The 19,279-nt window shown below is 39.0% G+C and overlaps 1 protein-coding gene across 1 annotated transcript in view; it reads left to right on the top strand.

Moving 5' to 3' along the window:
• Nucleotides 1-19,279, top strand: part of LOC114054192 (microtubule cross-linking factor 1-like) — a 171,616-nt gene that overhangs the window by 137,330 nt on the left and 15,007 nt on the right. Inside the window, exons 12-13 of the mRNA XM_027877355.1 lie at nt 10,832-11,131; nt 16,194-16,225. Of these exons, the coding sequence (XP_027733156.1) occupies nt 10,832-11,131; nt 16,194-16,225 (332 nt within the window). The remainder of the gene's footprint in view (nt 1-10,831; nt 11,132-16,193; nt 16,226-19,279) is intronic.

The raw sequence follows: 19,279 nt of genomic DNA, 5'->3' as shown, positions 1-19,279 counted from the left end.
GAGATACCTATAATCTTGAAGTCCCAAATCTGGGCCAAAAATAAAACTAAACCGAAGTCCTTTTATGATTTTTGCCATCTCAGAATGGTTTATGAAAGGCAATGAGGGGCAGTGGTTTGAATCCCAACTAAGGTACCATGTGACCTTGGGAAAATTTTTTTTCTCTTTTTTTCGGGCAAATGGAACTGTTATTTCATTGCTATTTTGTTGTTTGTTGTTGTTGTTGTTGTTGTTGAGGGGTTTTCAGTTCTATCCAACTCTTTGTGACTGAGGTTTTCTTTACAAATGAGGAAACTGAGATAAAGAGGATTAAGTGATTTGTCCAGGATTAGGCCAATATAGCTAGTAAATGTCTGAGGCCAGATTTGAACTCAAGAATATGAGTTGTCCGGTCCTCTATGCACTGTGTCATCTAGATGCCCTAATTAGTGTTTAGAAAGGGACATTTACTGTGGTGGTATAGTAAGAACAGTGAACATTCCCCCAAAAAGTCTATGATACTTTCTCCCACAAGAACAAAAATAATTCAAGGGAAAGTGGGTTCAATATTACATTAGGTATGGCAAAGGAGATAACTGATAGCTCCTGGAAGTCCTTTTGCTTTAGCGCTCAAAATATTTCCCTTAGGTGTGGTGCATCTTGTCTCCTGGGCTCCTTGTAGAATCTTGCATCTTCGTTTCTTCAATGTGTCTAGGTGGTTCCCTGTCCAATGCAGACAGTGCTTCCTGCTGATGCTGTATCAGGGACACCTCTAGGATGCCAGCAAACAGCCCTCTGAAATTCACCAGGTCCTCCTTAACCCAAATTATGGGGGAGGAATAAAAAGATTAAGAGAGAAACTGAGGCTCTCTTTCCCACCCCATGTAATTCATTCTTAGCAGCTGCTTCTGCCACTAAGCCACCAGAAGCTCAAATCCTTGATTCCAAACTAGCTCAGTCGTTTTATGCAAGCCCCACAATGTCATCATGTTCCTCCTTCAAACAGACTTTCTATCATACTTGATTAAAATGCCTTTGAATGATTGACTAATTCACCAGAGGTATCCAGGCCTCTTTCATACCTAGTTTACACTTCAGATTCTGTTGAAAAATCATCTTTATCCTTCATATCTCTCCTTTCCCTTCAGATACACCAAAGGTAAAAAGAAAGAAAGAAAAAAGGAAGGAAGGGAGAGGGAGAGAGAGACAGAGAGAGAGAAATTTAAACTCTAAATGTGTCTTACATGATGGAGAAATTATGTTGGAATTTTATGACACCTGATAAGCAAGAAACTCATCTAGTCCAACAAACTAATTTAGTCCCAGTGATTTCTTCTGCCTGAATTCAGATGTAGCCTAATAATAAAGGAAATGCTGAATAAAGCTGGAAGTCAAGCTGTTCCACGATGACCCAGCATGCTGGGCATACCCCTGAGTGGCGATCAAATATGACCACAGTTAGAAAAGACAACAGTCCAAAGCCAATCTTTATCTGGACCAAAAAAATTCAGGGGAAAAAACTCTTAATTGGAGATTAGGTTTTCACTAATATGTGGCTGTCTTGTGCATTTCCAGTCATTAGTGTCTGCAGTGCAGCTAATCTCTTGATTTGGGGTGACAGTGGTCATTCTTGAATGATGCACAAATTAAACTAATGCAGCCTTGGCTTTCATCCCTGGTTAGTTTTGCAAAGTCTGCTTTTTATTTGTGTCTGTGTTTCACATTTAGAAATGCTTGAGATCTTAAGAAATGTTATTAATCTTGGAAAATGTGAGTCCAAAGAAATGTTGATTATCCTTGTTGCTTTCCTTTAGGTCATTATTTTCAGAAAAAAATAATAACTAGCATTCATATATAGCACTTTAAGGTTTGCAAATTTCTTTATATATATTATCCCATTTCATCCTTACAGCAATCCTATAAGGAAGGTGCTATTATTATGCTCATTTTTCAAATGAGTAGACTGAGGCCAAGAAAGGTTTAATGATTTGCCCAGGGTGATAGAGCTAGTAAGTGTCTGAGGCTAGAATTCAGGACTTTCTGTCTTCAGATCCAACGTAATTCACTATGCTACCTGGCATGCCCTATCTGTTACGTGAGCGATTACCCTTTTTGTGATGAATGTTTCTTACTTGAGCATGTAGGTATTTGGGGCATTTTTATATTAAATTATAACATTGAAAGAAATATATCAGATGCTGGGAAAGATTGGGAGTTTTTGATTTAGGCTGTTTGGGACCCTAGTAAAACTCAAGGACAGTACAGATTGAGAGGGACGTTTGAGACTAGACACCACTCCTTTCTCCGTCCTTCATGGATTTTATTATCTACCTTCCGGATGTTTAATGTGGCTACCATCCCAAATTCCCCAATTCCTCATCAAAAGGAATGCAAGTCATTTCCTGTTTTACTTGGAAGCCAACAACAGGAGAGTCTTTAGCTTAACACCTCTTGGTACTCTTGGGTCCAGGTGGGTCAATGATTAGTGCTGAAGGTTTAAAACCTTTTAAAAGTGAAAAGCAGCCTTTATTACCAGGAAGTTATTTGTTTTTTCACCTGATCTTACATTTCATCCTTTCCCTCTCCAACTCCTTTACTTTCCCAAAGGAGTCCTGTTTGATTAAGTAACTCTTAATCTTTCAAAATTTGGAATCAAATATTTATCAATGTACAACTTCAGTTATCTTAAGTCAGCTATAACCTGAAGAGGTCAACTAGTTACCAAATAGAAGGCTGTCTAGCCAGAGCCAATCCCTGTGATGATAATTTTTCTTGTACCTGAAAATAACCTACATGGTTGTCATGGTGAATGCCAGGTCCATTTTACATTATCAGTGGCTATTCCATAGCAACCATAATGACTTATTGGCTCAACCACAGCACTTCTTTTACAAGTCACCTTTCAGATTTGTAGAGAAAATTTTCTGTAATTTGAAAAATATATATTTTATTGCTATCTTTCGTTTTTAACATCACCAGAATTTTTTCCCAGAATCACATGTCCCCTCTCCAAGAAAGTCATCCCATATAGCAATATTTTTAAAGGAAAAAAGGAAGAAAAAGAGAAAAAATCAGCAAAAGAGATCAACACATTGAAAGAGTTGGGAAATATAGACAATGTATCACAATCATGAACCTCTAACACATTTTTAAGCATGTAAGAGTGTTTACTTTTCCTAATAAAAAAAAGAGCAGCAAGACATATGTAAAGACATATTATAATCTCCAAGAGTCTATGAAAGAAGCCAATGTTCAGTTTACCTGGTTGGACTAAATACACACAAATGGAAATCTTTCCAAATTGGCATTTATTCAGGCAGTGACCTCAGAACTTCACCCTTTATAGTAATACATCCTTGAATATAAATGTATTCTTAACCTACATATGAAATTAAATCTGGGGCCATGGACCTTAACTCAGTTAGTGCAGTGCTATTCTCAGAGATATATTTGTTCCTAATGAGCTTGCACTTTGTACAAAAATAAATCTGTCCTTTCTCCTCAAGTATTTAACATTTGAAAGTAGGATTTTTTAAAAAATCATGGTAACTAGCCTTGCAAATTAAGACAGCAAAGGGACATTCCACGTATAACAGGAAGCTGGCAAAGGTTATTCCATTAGCCAGTTTGTTGCTCACTCATTAAACTCTTAGTCACACATTCCTAAGAGAAGTGAGAAGCGTATCAACAACTCTTCATGGAACGTTTAACCATGTGTGGCTCGGGTACACAATTGCTTTGTAAGCCTCATAACCTTGAATATGATAACCTCATACAAATGGTCAAGAGTCTCTCTAAATCCATTTTCCACATTGGAAGCATATGTTTCTTGCTTATCAGGTGTCATAAAATTCCAACATAATTTCTGCACCATGTAAGACACTTTATATGATGAATGTCTATGGTGATAGAGCTAAAGCCTGATTATGAATGTTAGCTCCTAGTATGCCTTCCTCTCATATTTCAGACAGATTTTTTTAATAGACTTATAATCTAGGGTTCATGGACATTTACTAGCTTATGACCCTGGGGAAATAATTTAATCTCCTGGGGCTCGGTTTCCTTTTATATAAAGTGAAGGGTTAGACTCAGTGAGTTTTAAGGTAACTTCAAGCTCTAAATCTGTGATCCTAAGATCCTCATCTAACCCTTTGAACACCTAATTCTCCTTTTCACGATGCACTTAAATTAGCTGTCTGCACAAGATGAAGATCAGTCTCTGAAAATCTCTTCGTAATGTGTAAAGTGTTTTTGAGGGATAGCCTTGGACTTAGGAAGCTCCAAGTTCAAAAGCTATCTCTGACACACACTGGCTTTGTGGCCGTGGGCCAATCTCTTAATGTCTTAATGTTCTATGCAAATATTGATGACTGTAAGTTGCATGGCACATTTTGATCTGAATTGGTAGAAGAAATTTTGTTATCTGGAGTTCCCTAAGTATTACAGGTCTATCTCCATTCCAAAGAGTTTCCATGATGTATATACTTCATTGGTGCTATTGAAAGGCAAATCTTTGTTTTCCCATCTCATCCACACTAAAAGTAGTCCTATTGGCTAGTGGGGTGTAGAACAGTGGTTCTCAAACTTGGTCACAGAACTCCTTTATATTCTTAAAAATTATTGAAAACCCTAAAAAGCTTTTGTTTATGTGAATTATTTCCAGCAGTGTGCTGGTAAATGTGTAACAGCTAGTTTTCTAGGGGGGACATGTACACATGACACACAATTTTCTCTGGAACTTTCTTAGAGATCAACAAAACAATAAATTAAGCCCTGATTTGTACTATTTGCCAGTTTCCAAGGTGTAAATGATCACAGTAAAATTTTAACAATTTATTCTTATAGGCTGGTATGAGCCAACTCCAGCATACCACTGGTGATGTCTATCAATATTTGCTATTTAGGGGCAGCTAGATGGTACAATGGGTGGAGCACTGGGCTTGGAATCAGGAAGACTCATCTTCATGAGTTTAAATCCAGCCTCAGACACTTACTGACTGTGTGACCCTGGGCAAGTCACTTAACCCTGTTTGCATAAGTTCCTCATCTATAAAATGAGCTGCAGAAGAAAATGGCAAACCTCTCCAGTATCTTTGCCAAGAAAACCCTAAAACGGAGTCACAAAGAATTAGACTGAGCCAACTCAATAACAAATTTGCTTTATTAGAAATTAAGATATCTTAATATTATTATAAAAAGTTTTGATCTCATGAACTCCCAGGAAGGGTCTCAGATACCCCAGGGGTAACTAGACTACACTTTGAGATCCACTGCTCTAGAAAGAAGAAAACTACCATTTAGAATCAGAAATTCAAGACCTGGTTTTGATTTTCCAAGGACTCACTCCACATGTAGTATCCATAAGGCAAGTCACTCCGTCTCTATAAATCTCAGTTTCCTCATCTATAAAATGGGCATAATAATATTTGTACTGTTTGCCTCAGAGGGATATGGTGAAGAAAACACTTTGTAAATCTTAAAGTGCCATTGAAATAATGAGTTGTTACTGTTGTCACCAGGAGTCCATCTCCTTCTAAGGGAGACACTTTGACTTGACTTGAGCAGTAGGTCTGACCAGCCAGCACTACTCTGATCAATTTTGAGGAGCCAGAAAGGGTACCGGCCAAGTGTAAGTTGCCCTATGCTCCGCAACTTTATTTCTGAAATCCAGGCAGGACAGAGCCACAGATCCTGGTAGTGTTTGTTCTGCTTTTTTTTCTGCAGGTCCTAACATAGGCCTCCAGTCAAGATACAGCACTGTCAAAACCAGCAGAACATTTAAAACAATGGGAGACAAAGCCAGGCTCCTATTCAGGGTTGCTGAATATTTTCCCAAACTGTACTTGAGGTGTACCATAAAGAAACTGGCTATGCTATATTTTTTAATGGAATTTACTGTTGCTTACCACCTGTACAACTTTCAGCAAGTCCCTTAACCTCTCTGGGTCTGGGTTTCTTCATTTTTAAAATGGAGTGGTTGGATTACACGGCCTCTGAAATCCTCCCAGCTTTAAATCTCTGATCCTATGATCCTATGAATCGCAATTTAAGTCATGTAGCACCTTATGGTCTTCCAGAGGAAGAGAAATCCACAAATCTAGCACTCTTCACCAATTTCAATGAGCCGGTTGGTTTGATAGCAGCTCAAATCACAGAGCTCCTTGACTACAAAAACTCTGGGTAAGATTGACCCAGATCCTGTGCCAATCCAAAGTGATGTTCCTCAACATAGAGCAGTACTTACTTTGTATTGTGCTTTACGCATCTATCAAGATACGCTTACCAGTCTGCTGTTGTAGGTTGCCAGCTCTTTCTTCCCATCATCTTCCCCTACCTTCTCACTCGATACCATCAATTTTTCTGTGTTCTCTTTATTTTTTTACCCTTGACAGCTTAAAAATGCTCATGTGGCCTATTGATCAGCGTTCCCTGAATCTAAAAATTTCTTTTTTTGTTATTGTTTAAAGAAAAATTGTAAAGAAGTATTTGTCTTCTTGCTGGTACTTTTGACTCTTCCTCTTCACACTTCTTGTATCTAATCAGCCACGAAGGCCTGCCCATCCTAATTCCGTATCATCTCTTCCATCTGTCCCATCCTCCCTATTCCTACCACATTCCTGCCGTATTACCCTGTTTGGTTTCTTATTGGACCTGCATAAGTTACTGGAAGTGAGTTGCTTCCTTTCCCGATGAAGGTAGATGCCTGCTTTACAACTTACAGTCTCAGAGAGTTGCCTGGGGTACTGAGAAGTTAGGAGACTTGCCCAGGGTCAAACAGCCTGCAGGTGTCAGGAGCAGAACTTGAGCCCTGGTCTTCTTGACTTCAAGACTAGCTTTTTTCCCACTATGTCATGCTGCCTTTTTTATTGTATATAATAGTTATGTGTGCTTATGTGTCATTAGCTTACCAGATCATAGGCTCTAGTGGGGGTAAGGACTGTGTCTTGTTTAAATTTTGTGACTTTTCCAGTAGCTAGCACAGAGTAGGTATTTTTTGGATTGGATTGAATTGGGGGGGTTGTTTTGTTTTGTTTTGTTTTGTTTTTTGCTTTTTGATGAGACCATGGGATTAAGTGACTTACCCAAGGTCACACAGCTAGTAAGTGTCAAGAGTCTGAGGCCGGATTTAAACTCAGATCCTCCTGACTCCAAGGCCAGAGCTTTATTCACTGTGCCACCTAGCTGCCCCCTGAATTGAATTTTTAAAGGAGAATTTGTAACGGGGTGAAGGACAGTAGGGTCATCACTGCATTGATAATACTGAAAGGGAAGGGAAAGAAAAAAGGGGGAGGACAAGAATAGAAGTAAAAGCTAGATCAGTAAGTAATCCAGTCCTACAGCCCACGTGCTTGCAGATAAGCTGAGATAACTCAGAGATTGTTATGGCTGAAAGGTACCTTTCATACCAGTTCATCCAATCACCTCATTTTGCAGGTGGGGAAACCAATGCACACAAAGGTTGAAATGACTATCCAGAGTCACACGGCTAGTGGATAGCACCAGGAAACATTGGGAGGTGGGGGAGAAGAAGAGTAGTAATACTTCGGACCTTTGTTTTCAATGTTAATAACAATTAAACAAAAAAACCAGTAAGTCACATTTAAATAGCACTTGGTGTGATTTCGTAGTAATAGGAAACTCTCTCACCCTTTGCCTTCTGGCACCTGTTCGTTCTCCAGCTAATTATAGCCTTGGAGAGACTTGTCTGAGGCACTGAGTAAAACTGACTCGCCATGATCAGATGGCGAATTTATGTCAGAGACAGGAATCTAAGTCTTCTTGACACTTAGGCCAATACTCTATCAATGGATAGAGGCCTTGCTACCTTTCTCTGTCTAAGATCTGTAACAAAAAATAATACCATAAGGTTTTGCAAAGTGCTTTCTTCTCAATAGTCACCACCCCACCCTCCCCAGCAAAGTCTGTCTGATGCTGCATGACTTTACATGGGCCATCTTCACACACAAGCAGGAATAGATAGAGAGGTGCACACTAGGACACAGAGTTAAATTTGTGAAAAATGCTTTTGAAAATCTTGATATGCTCCCAAGGAAATTTATAGCATTCTCTGGTAGCATCTCAATATTTGATGACTGAAAATCTTTATTCCTCTTTGTCTTTGGGTTGGGTCTAAATGTCACTTTAGTCCTTTAAATATTTTGCTTATTAAAAAAAAAGCAGTCAACCCAATAGAATTATCAAATATATCAGCCAATAAAGGACTCATTAAAAGTAGTTAAGTAAAAATATCCTTGGGTCTAGTGTTTGCTCATGCATAAATATTTATAGAAAAAGGCAATAATAACAAAAATTACAAAATTAAAATGTCAGCAAACATTATAAAGTTTTCTAAATGGAACAAAGCTTCATTAGGAGCAAGTTCCCCACCTATTTTTACAATTCCTTGTTGTTTGACGCTGACCTATTTCCCTTGCTTAAGCCTCTCAAAGGCGATAAGTGGGAGAGGGCAGCCATAGAAATAGTGATTGACCACAATTAACAATAAGCATGGTGTGATAAAATGTGATAGATTAGAATGAAAAAGACATGGGTTCAAATCTCCAGCTCTGCCATTTGCTAAATGTACATTTAGGGTAGCTAGGTGGCGCAGTGGGTAGAGTGCCAGGCCTGGAGTACAAATCTGGTCTCAGACACTGATTGGTTGTGTGACCCTGGGCAAGTCATTTAACTCAATTCGCCTCAGTTTCCTCATCTGTAAAGTGAGCTGGAGAAGGAAATGGCAAACCACTCTCCAGTATCTTTGCCAAGAAAACCCCAAATGGGGTCATGGAAAATCAGACACAACTGAAACAACTAAACAACAAAATGTGTATCTATGAGCAAATCACTTCACACTTCTAGCCTTTAGCTTTCACATTTATGAAGTGAGGACATTGTATTAGTTAAGTTTTCTAGCTCTAAATATAGGACAGAAAGAGTGCTTAAAAGAAATGTGATGACAAATGAGGAATCAGGTCATCTATGTCAGGTGTGACTGTAAAATCAGGAGACAACTATTTGGACCAGCACACCAAAATGTATACATCCAAATGAGTCACGTCCCCTTAACAACAGTCAATATCATAGAGTCACAAGAACATAGATTTTAAAATAGAAAGGACCTTCAGTGTCATCAAGTCCAATCCCCTCAGTTTACAGTTAAGGAAACTGAGGCAAGAGGTTACATAATTTGCCCAGGGTCACACAAAGTATAAGTAGCAGAGCTAGGCCTTCTGACTCCACATCCAGATAGCTTTCTGACACCTTGTACAAAAAAATTATTTCAGTGAGGCTTCCATTCAAAATACTTGGGGAACTCTGCTTTGAGTATTGCCTTTAGAAGCTGTGTTACATTCTTTCATATGTCCTTAGGGTGGGAGACTTCATCCTTTGAAGGTGCATTTGGTTTTTTGAAATGTCCAAAAATCATGAAGGGCCAAATCTAGTGAAAAAGGTAGATGACCCACCTTGGGCCAAAATCAAGGTATAACTTTCTCTACGTATTGAGGCCGAGGTTCTTCTTTTGTGCCTCATTGACCCTCGGGCAGTTCCTAAAGAGAAGTTCCAAAAATGGTGGTAGCATCATTAGAATAAGTAGGTGACCTTTTTGCACTCATTTGGATGTCTGAGTTCTGATAAATTTAGGTTGTTGCGTCTTCAAGTAATGTCCTCACTTAATAGTCCTTCCTGGATTGTCAGGTCTCTATTATCTACCTTGCCAATCACTTGGGACAGAATTTTCATGTGAGTGTAGCTGCTTCCCACCATTTCCTTATCTCCCCTGACTATTCAGGCAGCAGGTGCTTGGGAAAGGCAAATTATTTTTAGCATTGACTTTCTTTTTGTACTGAACCTGCAGCACCTTCTTTGCAACTTCGAATCTGAGAATATGCGGGATACTTTAACTTGCCCAGGTTCACACAGTACGTGTATCAACACTTGAACCCAGATCTTTTGTGAGACCAAGGAAGAGACTTTTCTATCCACTATGCCAGCATTTATTTTAAGTAAACATAATTAGGGAAAATAAATAGACTTATTCCAAACCTTGTCTGGATAAATGATTTTTTTAAACTTCCAGTACCTCTATTACCTGTCTTTAGCATAAATAATAAAGAGTTGACAATCATGCTAATTTTCCTTTTAAAAATCTTTTGGTTTTGTTGCTTGGGTGTTAATACAAGGTGACTCTTAAGTTATTTGTGTTATCAGCAGATACTCCAGTTCTCAAAACCTATTGACACAGAGGCAAAAAAAGAAAGAAGTAGGGAGGCCTCATAAATGAAGGTGTAACTATAGATACTAAAATCCAAATTAAATTGTTGGGACCAGATGAATTTTATTTTTTCCCTGTGTCTTTTCTATTTTTTTCTTTTAAATAGCATTTCATTTTTTTCCAATTACATGTAAAGACAATTTTTAACATTCATTTTATTTCCAAATTTTCTCCTTCCTCCCTAAGACAGTAAGCAATTTGATATAGGTTATATATGTGCAATCATGTAAAACATATTTCCATATTAGTCATGTTGTGAAAAGAGAAACAGGACAAAAGGAAAAAAAACTACAAAAAAAGTGAAAACAGTATGCTTTGATCTACATTCAGACACTGTTAGTTCTTTCCTCTGGATGTGCACCAGGTGAATTTTTAAAATGAATATAAGTTTGGCACTCAGTGGGGGAGGGGTGGAGTGGAGAATGGGTAGGAGAGAAGGGGAAAGAAGGACTATTATAGTGTCCTAACATCCTATGGAATCAGTCCAAATAAAATTCAATTGTGAGAAAGAGACAATCCGCTATAAAGGCAGCTGATGCACAATCTGTACTGACCTTCTCTTCTTTACATTTTAAGCTACAGGATGGAATGAGCTTCTTTGGAAATGACAGTTTCTTTAGGGACTCGAAAGAAGTCAGCATCCGTGTATTTTCCAACCAAGGGAGTCATCATATGCCTCGTTCAATGGGAAGCTGGTCTTACTCCGATCCAGACCAGATGCAGTTTGAAGACCAGACGCTGTCGAAGTTGAAGCAGACAGACCGATGCTCTGCCACAGAGAACATCTTCTTGGATGCGTTGGCCTTGGACGATGAGCCCGATGACCCCCAGCCGCGGAAAGGGGCACGAGAGAAGTTTATCGCTTGCCTGCATGAAGTAATCCTTATATTCTCTCTATTTTTTAATTGCTCACTAACGAAGTAAGCATAATTAAGCAATAATGGAACACGGTCCTTTCCCACAGCAGAAAGTGTCAAGATAAAAGATAAATGAAAGAAAAGGGATAATGGGGCAGGAGAATAGGTGGTTACATTTCCATGTCATCACTCCTGGCCATGTTGTTGTCCATGCCAATGTCACCACTATTTAGTTTCTCCCAGATAGACCCATTTTATTTTCTACTAAAGGTGAAGTCTCTTATGAGAATAGATGCCACATTTGTCAGTATTGTCACTGGCACTGGTTCTAATCTTTGCTACATACACAAGATGTCTAGATATTTAAAAGTCCAGATAGGAGCTATTCAAATAATCCAGACCCTAAGGCAGATCTCTGATTCGAGGGAAAAAAAAAACATTCTATCCACCCATATGAGACACATGGTGTAAAAGAAAGTGTGCTACACTTAGAGTGGAGAGACTTGGGTCTGCAATTAATGTACTAGTGAAGCAGATAAGTGTTACAGTGAATAAAATACTGGATACAAGGTCAGGAAAATCCGAGTTCAAATCCTAACTCAGATATTACTAGCTATATGACTCTAGGCAAGTCATTTACACTCTCTTAGCCTTAATTTCCTCATCTGCAAAATGGGAATAATAATAACATCTATTTCACACAATTGTGCTTAAATAAGATTATACGTAAAGCATTTTGCAAACTTTAAAGGACTATTTAAATGTAAGGTGCTATTACTCGATGACCTTGGGAGTGCTGAGAATTGCAAAGAAAAGCAAGGGGGACTAGGTGGTGCAGTGGATAGAGCGCCGGCTCTGGAGTCTGGAGGACCTGAGTTCAAATCGGGCCTTTGGCACTTACTAGCTATGTGACCCTGGGCAAGTCACTTAACCCCAATTGCCTCAAAAGAAAAGGAAAAAACTCACAATCTAATGTGGAAGATGAGATTAATCTAATTAGCCTCTTTAGGCTTCATTTTCCTCATATGTCAATTAAGACAGTTGAATTACATGATCCCCGATGCCCCCTTGAACTCCAGATTCTAAAGGAAAAACTGTTAGCAATGAAAGCTGTCCCAAAACTAAATGGGCTGCCTCAGAAACAAGACAAGCAGAACAATTAGAACTCTAGATGAGAGATAATAAGGACCTGAATTGGGATGGTAGCTGAGCAAATGGAAAGAAGATGTAACTAGAGATGGTGTAAAGGAAGAAATGTTGAGACAGCAACAGATTAGATATATAGGGTGAGTAAGGTAAGAAGTTATGGATGTCACCAAGGTTGTGAGCCTGAGTAACTGGGGGGATTAGTGATGGCCTGGACAGTAATAGCATAGGTCAAAAGAAGAAGGGGTTGGGAGAAGAGGTTCAAAGTTCTTCTTTGGATAAAATGAGATTGAGATGCCCCCCCTTCTATGTTTCCTTTTGTGGGTTGTCCTTTCCCTTTTGAGTGTAAGCTCTCTGAGGGCAGCGTCTGATTTTCTTTTGGCTTGTATTTGTCTTCCCAGTGTTTAGAACAGAGTCTGGCATACAGTAATCACTTAAAAAATGCTTGTTTTCTTCCTTCCAGAGAGGTCAGAAAGGATCAGGATTGAGAAATGGCCATTAGATCTGGTAACTTTGGAGAAAGCAATTTCAGTTGAATGGCCAGAAGTCAGATTGTAGGTACTTTAAGAAAGAATATAGGAAATGGAGGCACCAAGTATAGATCACTTTCTCAAAGAGTTTATCCAAGAAGGGGAAGAGAGATTTAGAATGATATCTAGTGGAGATAGTAGGATCAAGCAAAGTTTTTTTGTTGTTGTTTGTTTGTTTGTTTTGCTTTTTGGTGAGGCGATGGGGGTTAAGTGATTTGCCCAGGGTCACAAAGCTAACAAAGGTTTTTTAAGGACAAAGGAGACATGGGCTTATTCATGGGCAATGTGGGAAGGAATAAGGAGACTGTAGATTTGACTGTCAGATTTACAAGTAGCTAGACCTGTCACTTAGAATTAGGATTATTCCAAAAGCTTCCCCAGTCACCAAGAATCACCAGAGTTCATCTCTTTGACTCTTTTTCTCCATCTCCTCTCCCAATCCAATCAGTTGCTTCATATGTCATGTCTGTCCCTTTCTCTTCCTAACTCCACAATAGTTTTGACCTTCAACACCCCTCATTTGGACCACTAAAATACCTTTCTAATTGGTTTCCCTCTTTCTGGTGTCCCCCTCACCAATCCACTATCCCTTCACATAGCTGCCAAAAGAATCTTCCCAATGTACAGGTCTGACCTTGTCAGTCCCTTCCTTAAAACCCTTCAATGGTTTCACATTGCCTATAAAATAAAATGAGAACTTCTGAGGTTAGCATTTACCACACTCAAAATCTGGATCCCACCTTCTCATATTCCATATTGCCATCTTGTATTCTCTGTAATTCAGTCAACCAGACTGCTAATTGAATTGTTCCCTGAACCCTATCACCCATCTCTGGTCTTTATGTACATCAACCATCCCTCTCATGCCTTCAATACATTCCCATTTCACCTCCAAATCTCAGAATGCTTGCTTTCCCCTAAGTCTCAGCTCAAGTGCTTCTATCTCCATTAAGCCATCTAAGGTCCTCCTCTTGAGTAAGTTTCTCAATTTTCCTTCAGCTCTACTTATGTGTATACTTGTTGTATCCTCCTCACCCACAATAAATTGAGGCACATAGTAGGTACTTAATAAATGTTGAATCAAATTGAGTTGTTTCCAAATATGAATATGCTCAGTAAATTTCAGAAGAGGAAGGAAAAAAAGCTAGAAAATCCATATTCTTTAAATCACAGAAAAACGTTCTCATTCTAAAAATCTAATAACTGAAAGGAAAAAATGCTTTTAAAAAGTCTTCATACAGAGAATTTGAAAATGTCACTAGATAATAATGCATTTTAAAAATTGTTGTATTATGTAAGTAAGAAAGAATTCGACCCCTGGAAAACTAAAGTAGATGTTTGAATTAAATCCTATATTTATCCTCTTGGGACAGAATGGTGCCAGTGTACCTTGGTTGTCATAGATGTTTTATGGGAAGACAGGAGAGAGGGAAGCTTTTTGAATTTAGTAGTTATAATACTTGGGCCAAGTAGATTGAGTCCCACCATATCCTGAAATGTTCTTAACACTGCATTACTTGAATTCTCCTAGTTATACCTTTCACTCAAGCAGTTGAGACATTGAGTTTAAAGGATGGATTAAAGGAATTGTTACTAAGGAACCATTATAACAGCTGTTTCATCTGTCAGGCAGCCTCCCACACGTTTAATGGAACCCATCGAGTAAATGTCAAAGAGTTCCTTTGTTGGAATGTAGGGAAATGGTGTGTTGGAGGAATAATTGAATGCCTGATCGGCAGTGTAGGAGATCAAGGCCTATGGATAGCCAGCCATATAGCCCAGAGATCTAGGAAAAGGTCCTCAATGTATAGGATACACCCTTCCCCCCTACCTTGTGGAGGACTTGACAAGGCCCCATAGGGACACTTGAAGGTGTATTGTTAATCTTCACCACTGGAGGAAGTGTCCATTTTGCTGAGATTACAGATGGGGATCATAGGATAATTTAGTGAAAAGAGATCCAGATAGGGATTTAGGAGCTTTGTGTTTTAGCACCACCTCTGCTAAAGGGGCCTGTGCTTCCTTGTACTTCTGAGCTAATGGCAACTCTCCCAGGAGGAAAATGAATTAATGAATTAATTCAATCAACAAGCATTTATTCAATGCCTACTCTATACCAGGTGCTGTGTTGGACACTAGAAATACAAAAAAATAAAGACAGTTCTCAGTCTCCTACAGGGAGTTTACATTGTAGTGGAGGAAACATATAAGTAAATAAAAGTAAGTAAAAAAAAAAAACAAAGTAAATAAAAGGTAAAAGGTAAGTTGGGGAAGAGAGTACCAACAATCGGAGGAAATCAGAAGTCTTATGTAGGAGGCGGTACTTTGAGTTAGGCCCTGAATGAAGCTTGGGATTCTAAAGACAGCCTTGAGAAGAAATTTCAGTTAAAACCAAAGTTTATAGAGAATGTGGCTAATAATAATAATAATCAATGACCTTCATATGGTGCTTTGCAAAATGCTGAGATTACATCATCTCATTTTAACCTCACAACAATCTTGTATAAGTACTACAGGTTTTACTCTTCATACAGAAAAGGAAAGTGTGAGTCAGAGATAATAATAGTTAGCATTTGCATAGATCTTTACAAATATTATCTCCTTTATCCTCACAAAAACCATGGGAGATGGATGCTATTATTATCTCCATTTTATAGCGGAGGAAACTGAGGCTGACCTAGGTTAAATGACTTGCCAAAGGTCATGTAGCTAGTGAGCATCTGAAGCTGGATTTAAACTCAGGTCTTCCTGACTCCAGGCTGAGCACTCTAGTCACTGCACTGCACTGTCTAATAACTGCCTCTTTGAAAACTATAAAATGCCATTATTATTGATATATGGTATTATTTTTAGGCCCCTTTACAGGAGCATGGAAGAACTAACCTTCCCTGTGACAGTAGTTACAGCCAGCTTCCCTATCTCCTTATCCTATTATCATCTCCATTCTTGCTATACCAGTACCCCTTTTAGAATCTGTAGTATTTTTATTACAATGTTTCTCTGCATTTCTCTGGCCAACACTTCCTCCTGACATATGTCCTGTCCCCCCTTACCTGCTATGTACCAATAAGGTGTGTTTTCATTTTCTAAAAATATTTTTGACGTGTTTTATTTTTCAATATATTTTTAGATTATCCTTACCCTGTGAGAGGGTAACAGAACAAAACAATTCACTAACAAATACTTACTATAACAAACTAACAAAGACTAACAGTACAAGGGACCTTATCTGAAAATGCATTCAACATTCCATACCTGTAGCTCTCCCCCCCCCCCCCCTCCCTTCTCTCTACTTTGTTTAAAGTGTTTTTTAATCAGGTATTTTCTCATGATAGAAGCCACAGACTGAAGCAGCCAAAATCGGATTTATCTGTTTCGTTTTGTTTTGTTTTGTTTTTCTTACAGGAAGAAGATAGCTACAAAGGAAATCTTCAAAGGTAAGGTGAATGCAAATCACATTAGCTAAAGTAGGCCTGAACTGAATTTCTTAGTGATTGATGTACTTCACCCCTTTTGTAGTAGCCTAGCCCCCTTTTGATGATTATGAAAAAAACAAATGTGATCAGGTTTTATCATGTTTCATTAATATGATGTCATTGATCACGAATAACAAAGATCAAACATGGTTACATCAAGGATTGGCCTTTGGTTTGACATTTACCTAAATTGTGTTATAATTTTATATGTATAATGCAAATAGGAGTCTCGTTAAATGATTACTTGAAAGTTAAATTCATGATAGTGTGTCCCTTCTCAATATAAAACAAATGTAAGGAACTGTCTGCTGCGAGATGTTTCATCCAGTTAAAAACTTGTATGAAAAGTTTTTATTTTAAGAATTACTGGTCATCTCTCTTGAGGAAATCATAAAGGAAATAGTGGCCATGGTACACTGGAATGAGCACTGGATTTATTTTCCCTTAAATCAGAGGAAGAGGACCTGGGTTCAGATCCTGGCTTTGCATCTTACTGCTTCTTTGACCTTGGGCAAATGAGCCAGCCTCTTTGGCTTTCATTTTTCTCATTTGCCAAATGAAAGGGTGAGACTTCATCTCTAAGGTCCCTTCCAGCTCTAAGCCTGTGAGGTGATAAAGTAACTTAAGAAACTTTCCTCTTCTGTGTACTATGTTTTTCTCCCCCATTCTCTTTTTATCCAGTCCCTCTCTACCTTTCTTCCAACCCTTTCTTTCGTTCTATAAAAGTAGATGCTTTGGTACTAAATGAAAGTCTTTGTCAGGTCATGTTGACATTTCTAGCTCCCCTCATCCTGGATTCTCCTGTGAAATTTGACTCGTCAATTATTGTTACCTCACTTCTTCCCCTACTCTCAGAGTCACAGACTTATAGGGTTGAAAGGGACCTTGGAGGTCATTGGATTGTAGCCCCTGGACCTCTTTAAACTACATTTCATCGGCTGCTGACCTTGCATTCTCTCTCAAATCTGCACTTTCCCTCATAGTTTACTTCCTTTGCATCCTCATTGCAGTCTCAACCCTCGGCGCTTAAATTGGAGTTAATTCCTGCCTTTAACCTTTCCTGTTTTCTCTCATGGGAGAAAAGATTACAATTTTTGCCACCTTACAGCTTCTACCTATCCCCTCTCACCCTACCCTCTGTCCTCAATATCTATCCATGCTCTAATCCTTGCCAGTACCACCACCCTCCATCATGATTCTATCTAGTCTGTGCCACTGTCAACTCTGAGAGTAGGAACTTAACTGATTAGTGCTTTAACTTGTTACTTGTTACCTCACCTCAAAGAAATATGGGAAAGACTGAGGCTTGACTAAACCACCATAAGACCATTTTTAGCTCCTTAGAAGGCAAAGGATTCTAGTAACTCATGTGGTACTGAACCTATTGTTTGTATTTGGGGAGTGGAGTTAGAAGTGAGCCAGGAAGAATAGAGGACAAGGTTTCAGCCTCCTCCTTCCTCATAACTTTCGGCGTGCTTGCCTTAAAGGATTGTACCTGTCGATAAAGCCATACCACCTCCCTTTTTTCTCTTATTTTAAGCACTGATTACCAGTAGCAATCAATTACTCCAAGTGCTTATTAGCTATTATTCAAACTGATGCAAAAATAAACACTGACCATCATATCTAGATTGGAATGATAAAATGGTACCCAGGAGGGAGGATCATTTCATCCTTTTCACTTTTCCTTAGACAAAAAAACTCGGAGGAGAAATAGTGTTAGTAGGACCTGAGTTAGCTGGCTGCCCTCATGTACTGAATCTGAAAGTAAAAATTTCACAATTATAGAGGAAAGACATATAAGACCATGGCAAGATAACTGGTCCAAACCAGTCATGGTCAATTATTCCCACTGAGGAAGAATTTTAGGTAGATGAGCTCTCTGGGGTTCCATTTCCCCTGGGAAGATGAGTCCCAGATCAGAGATTTACCCAGAGGTATTTAAGTCTCTGGTTAGCTGTTAAGGAATGTTCCTGAAACCATAGAATCCAGGGAATTGTAGACTCATGGAAAATAAGAGTTGGAAGGCACCTAAGATCATTCAGCTCAACCCATTCATTTTAGAGATAAAGAAATTCCTCTGGGACTGAAGTAGACTCCAAAGTCAATCATCCACCCTTTCCCACAGATACACTCCAAGCATCATGGACTAGTCTGAAGGTGTATGTAGGGGAGAAAGCCCAGGGGCTGCTGGAGCTCTCACAGAGTCACTGGAGTGGCCGGTGTCATAGCCATTAATTGCCCATTTCTGTTCCATACAATGACAGGCAATTTACCTGAGGGGAGGCACTAAAGTATCACATATCATGAAACCTTAAAGATATCTGACAGAAGAAGCCTAAGAGAAATTGGGTAGGCTTGAGTAAGCTCTGACTTTCTCTCCATATCTTTCGTGTGTCTCTGTGTGTGCTTTCAGAATAATTTATGCTGGGGGAGGGCAGGGAGAAGAAAGGCAGAATGCTCTGTATGTTTGCCACCAATGTGTTCTTTTTGTCTAGTGAATTGGGCAGCCATAGTACACAGTGGGCATGGCCAGCAAAAGGAGAAGGGGCCTTTTGGGCCATGAGTCAATATGTAGATTTTTGTAGTAAAGATATTTGTAGATTATTAAACAGGTAGAGTAGCCTCTACTTGTCATTTTTCCTTTTGCTGTCTAGTTTGGGGGACTTTCATGGCTTGTTGAGAACTCCACCAGAGAACGGCTAGGAGCCAACAGATAAGAGAGTACAGGGCTCGGTGGGGAAGTTGAAACGGTCGACTGAAATGAGATTCAGGGATATTATTTATGAATCAAAATATTCCATGCAATCTTGCCTTTTGTCACAGGGGAGAGTCGGTTGTGTTAAGTTCTGACTAACGCAAAGCCACCTGAACATTTCTAGAATTATACCAGGGTCCATGAAAACACCCTGTGGGATCAGCTGATGCCTGAAAAGCACCATCAAACAAGGAAGTATGCCACAAGCATTAAGAGTGCTCTTTAGGAAAGGGAAGTTCCATCTACAAAGGGGGAGC

Source organism: Vombatus ursinus, unplaced genomic scaffold, assembly GCF_900497805.2.
Source record: "Vombatus ursinus unplaced genomic scaffold, bare-nosed wombat genome assembly UNPS02014812.1, whole genome shotgun sequence".
In the NCBI taxonomy this organism is placed as follows: domain Eukaryota; kingdom Metazoa; phylum Chordata; class Mammalia; order Diprotodontia; family Vombatidae; genus Vombatus; species Vombatus ursinus.
Note: the sequence above shows the minus strand (reverse complement) of the source record. Positions and strands in the feature narration are given on the sequence as shown.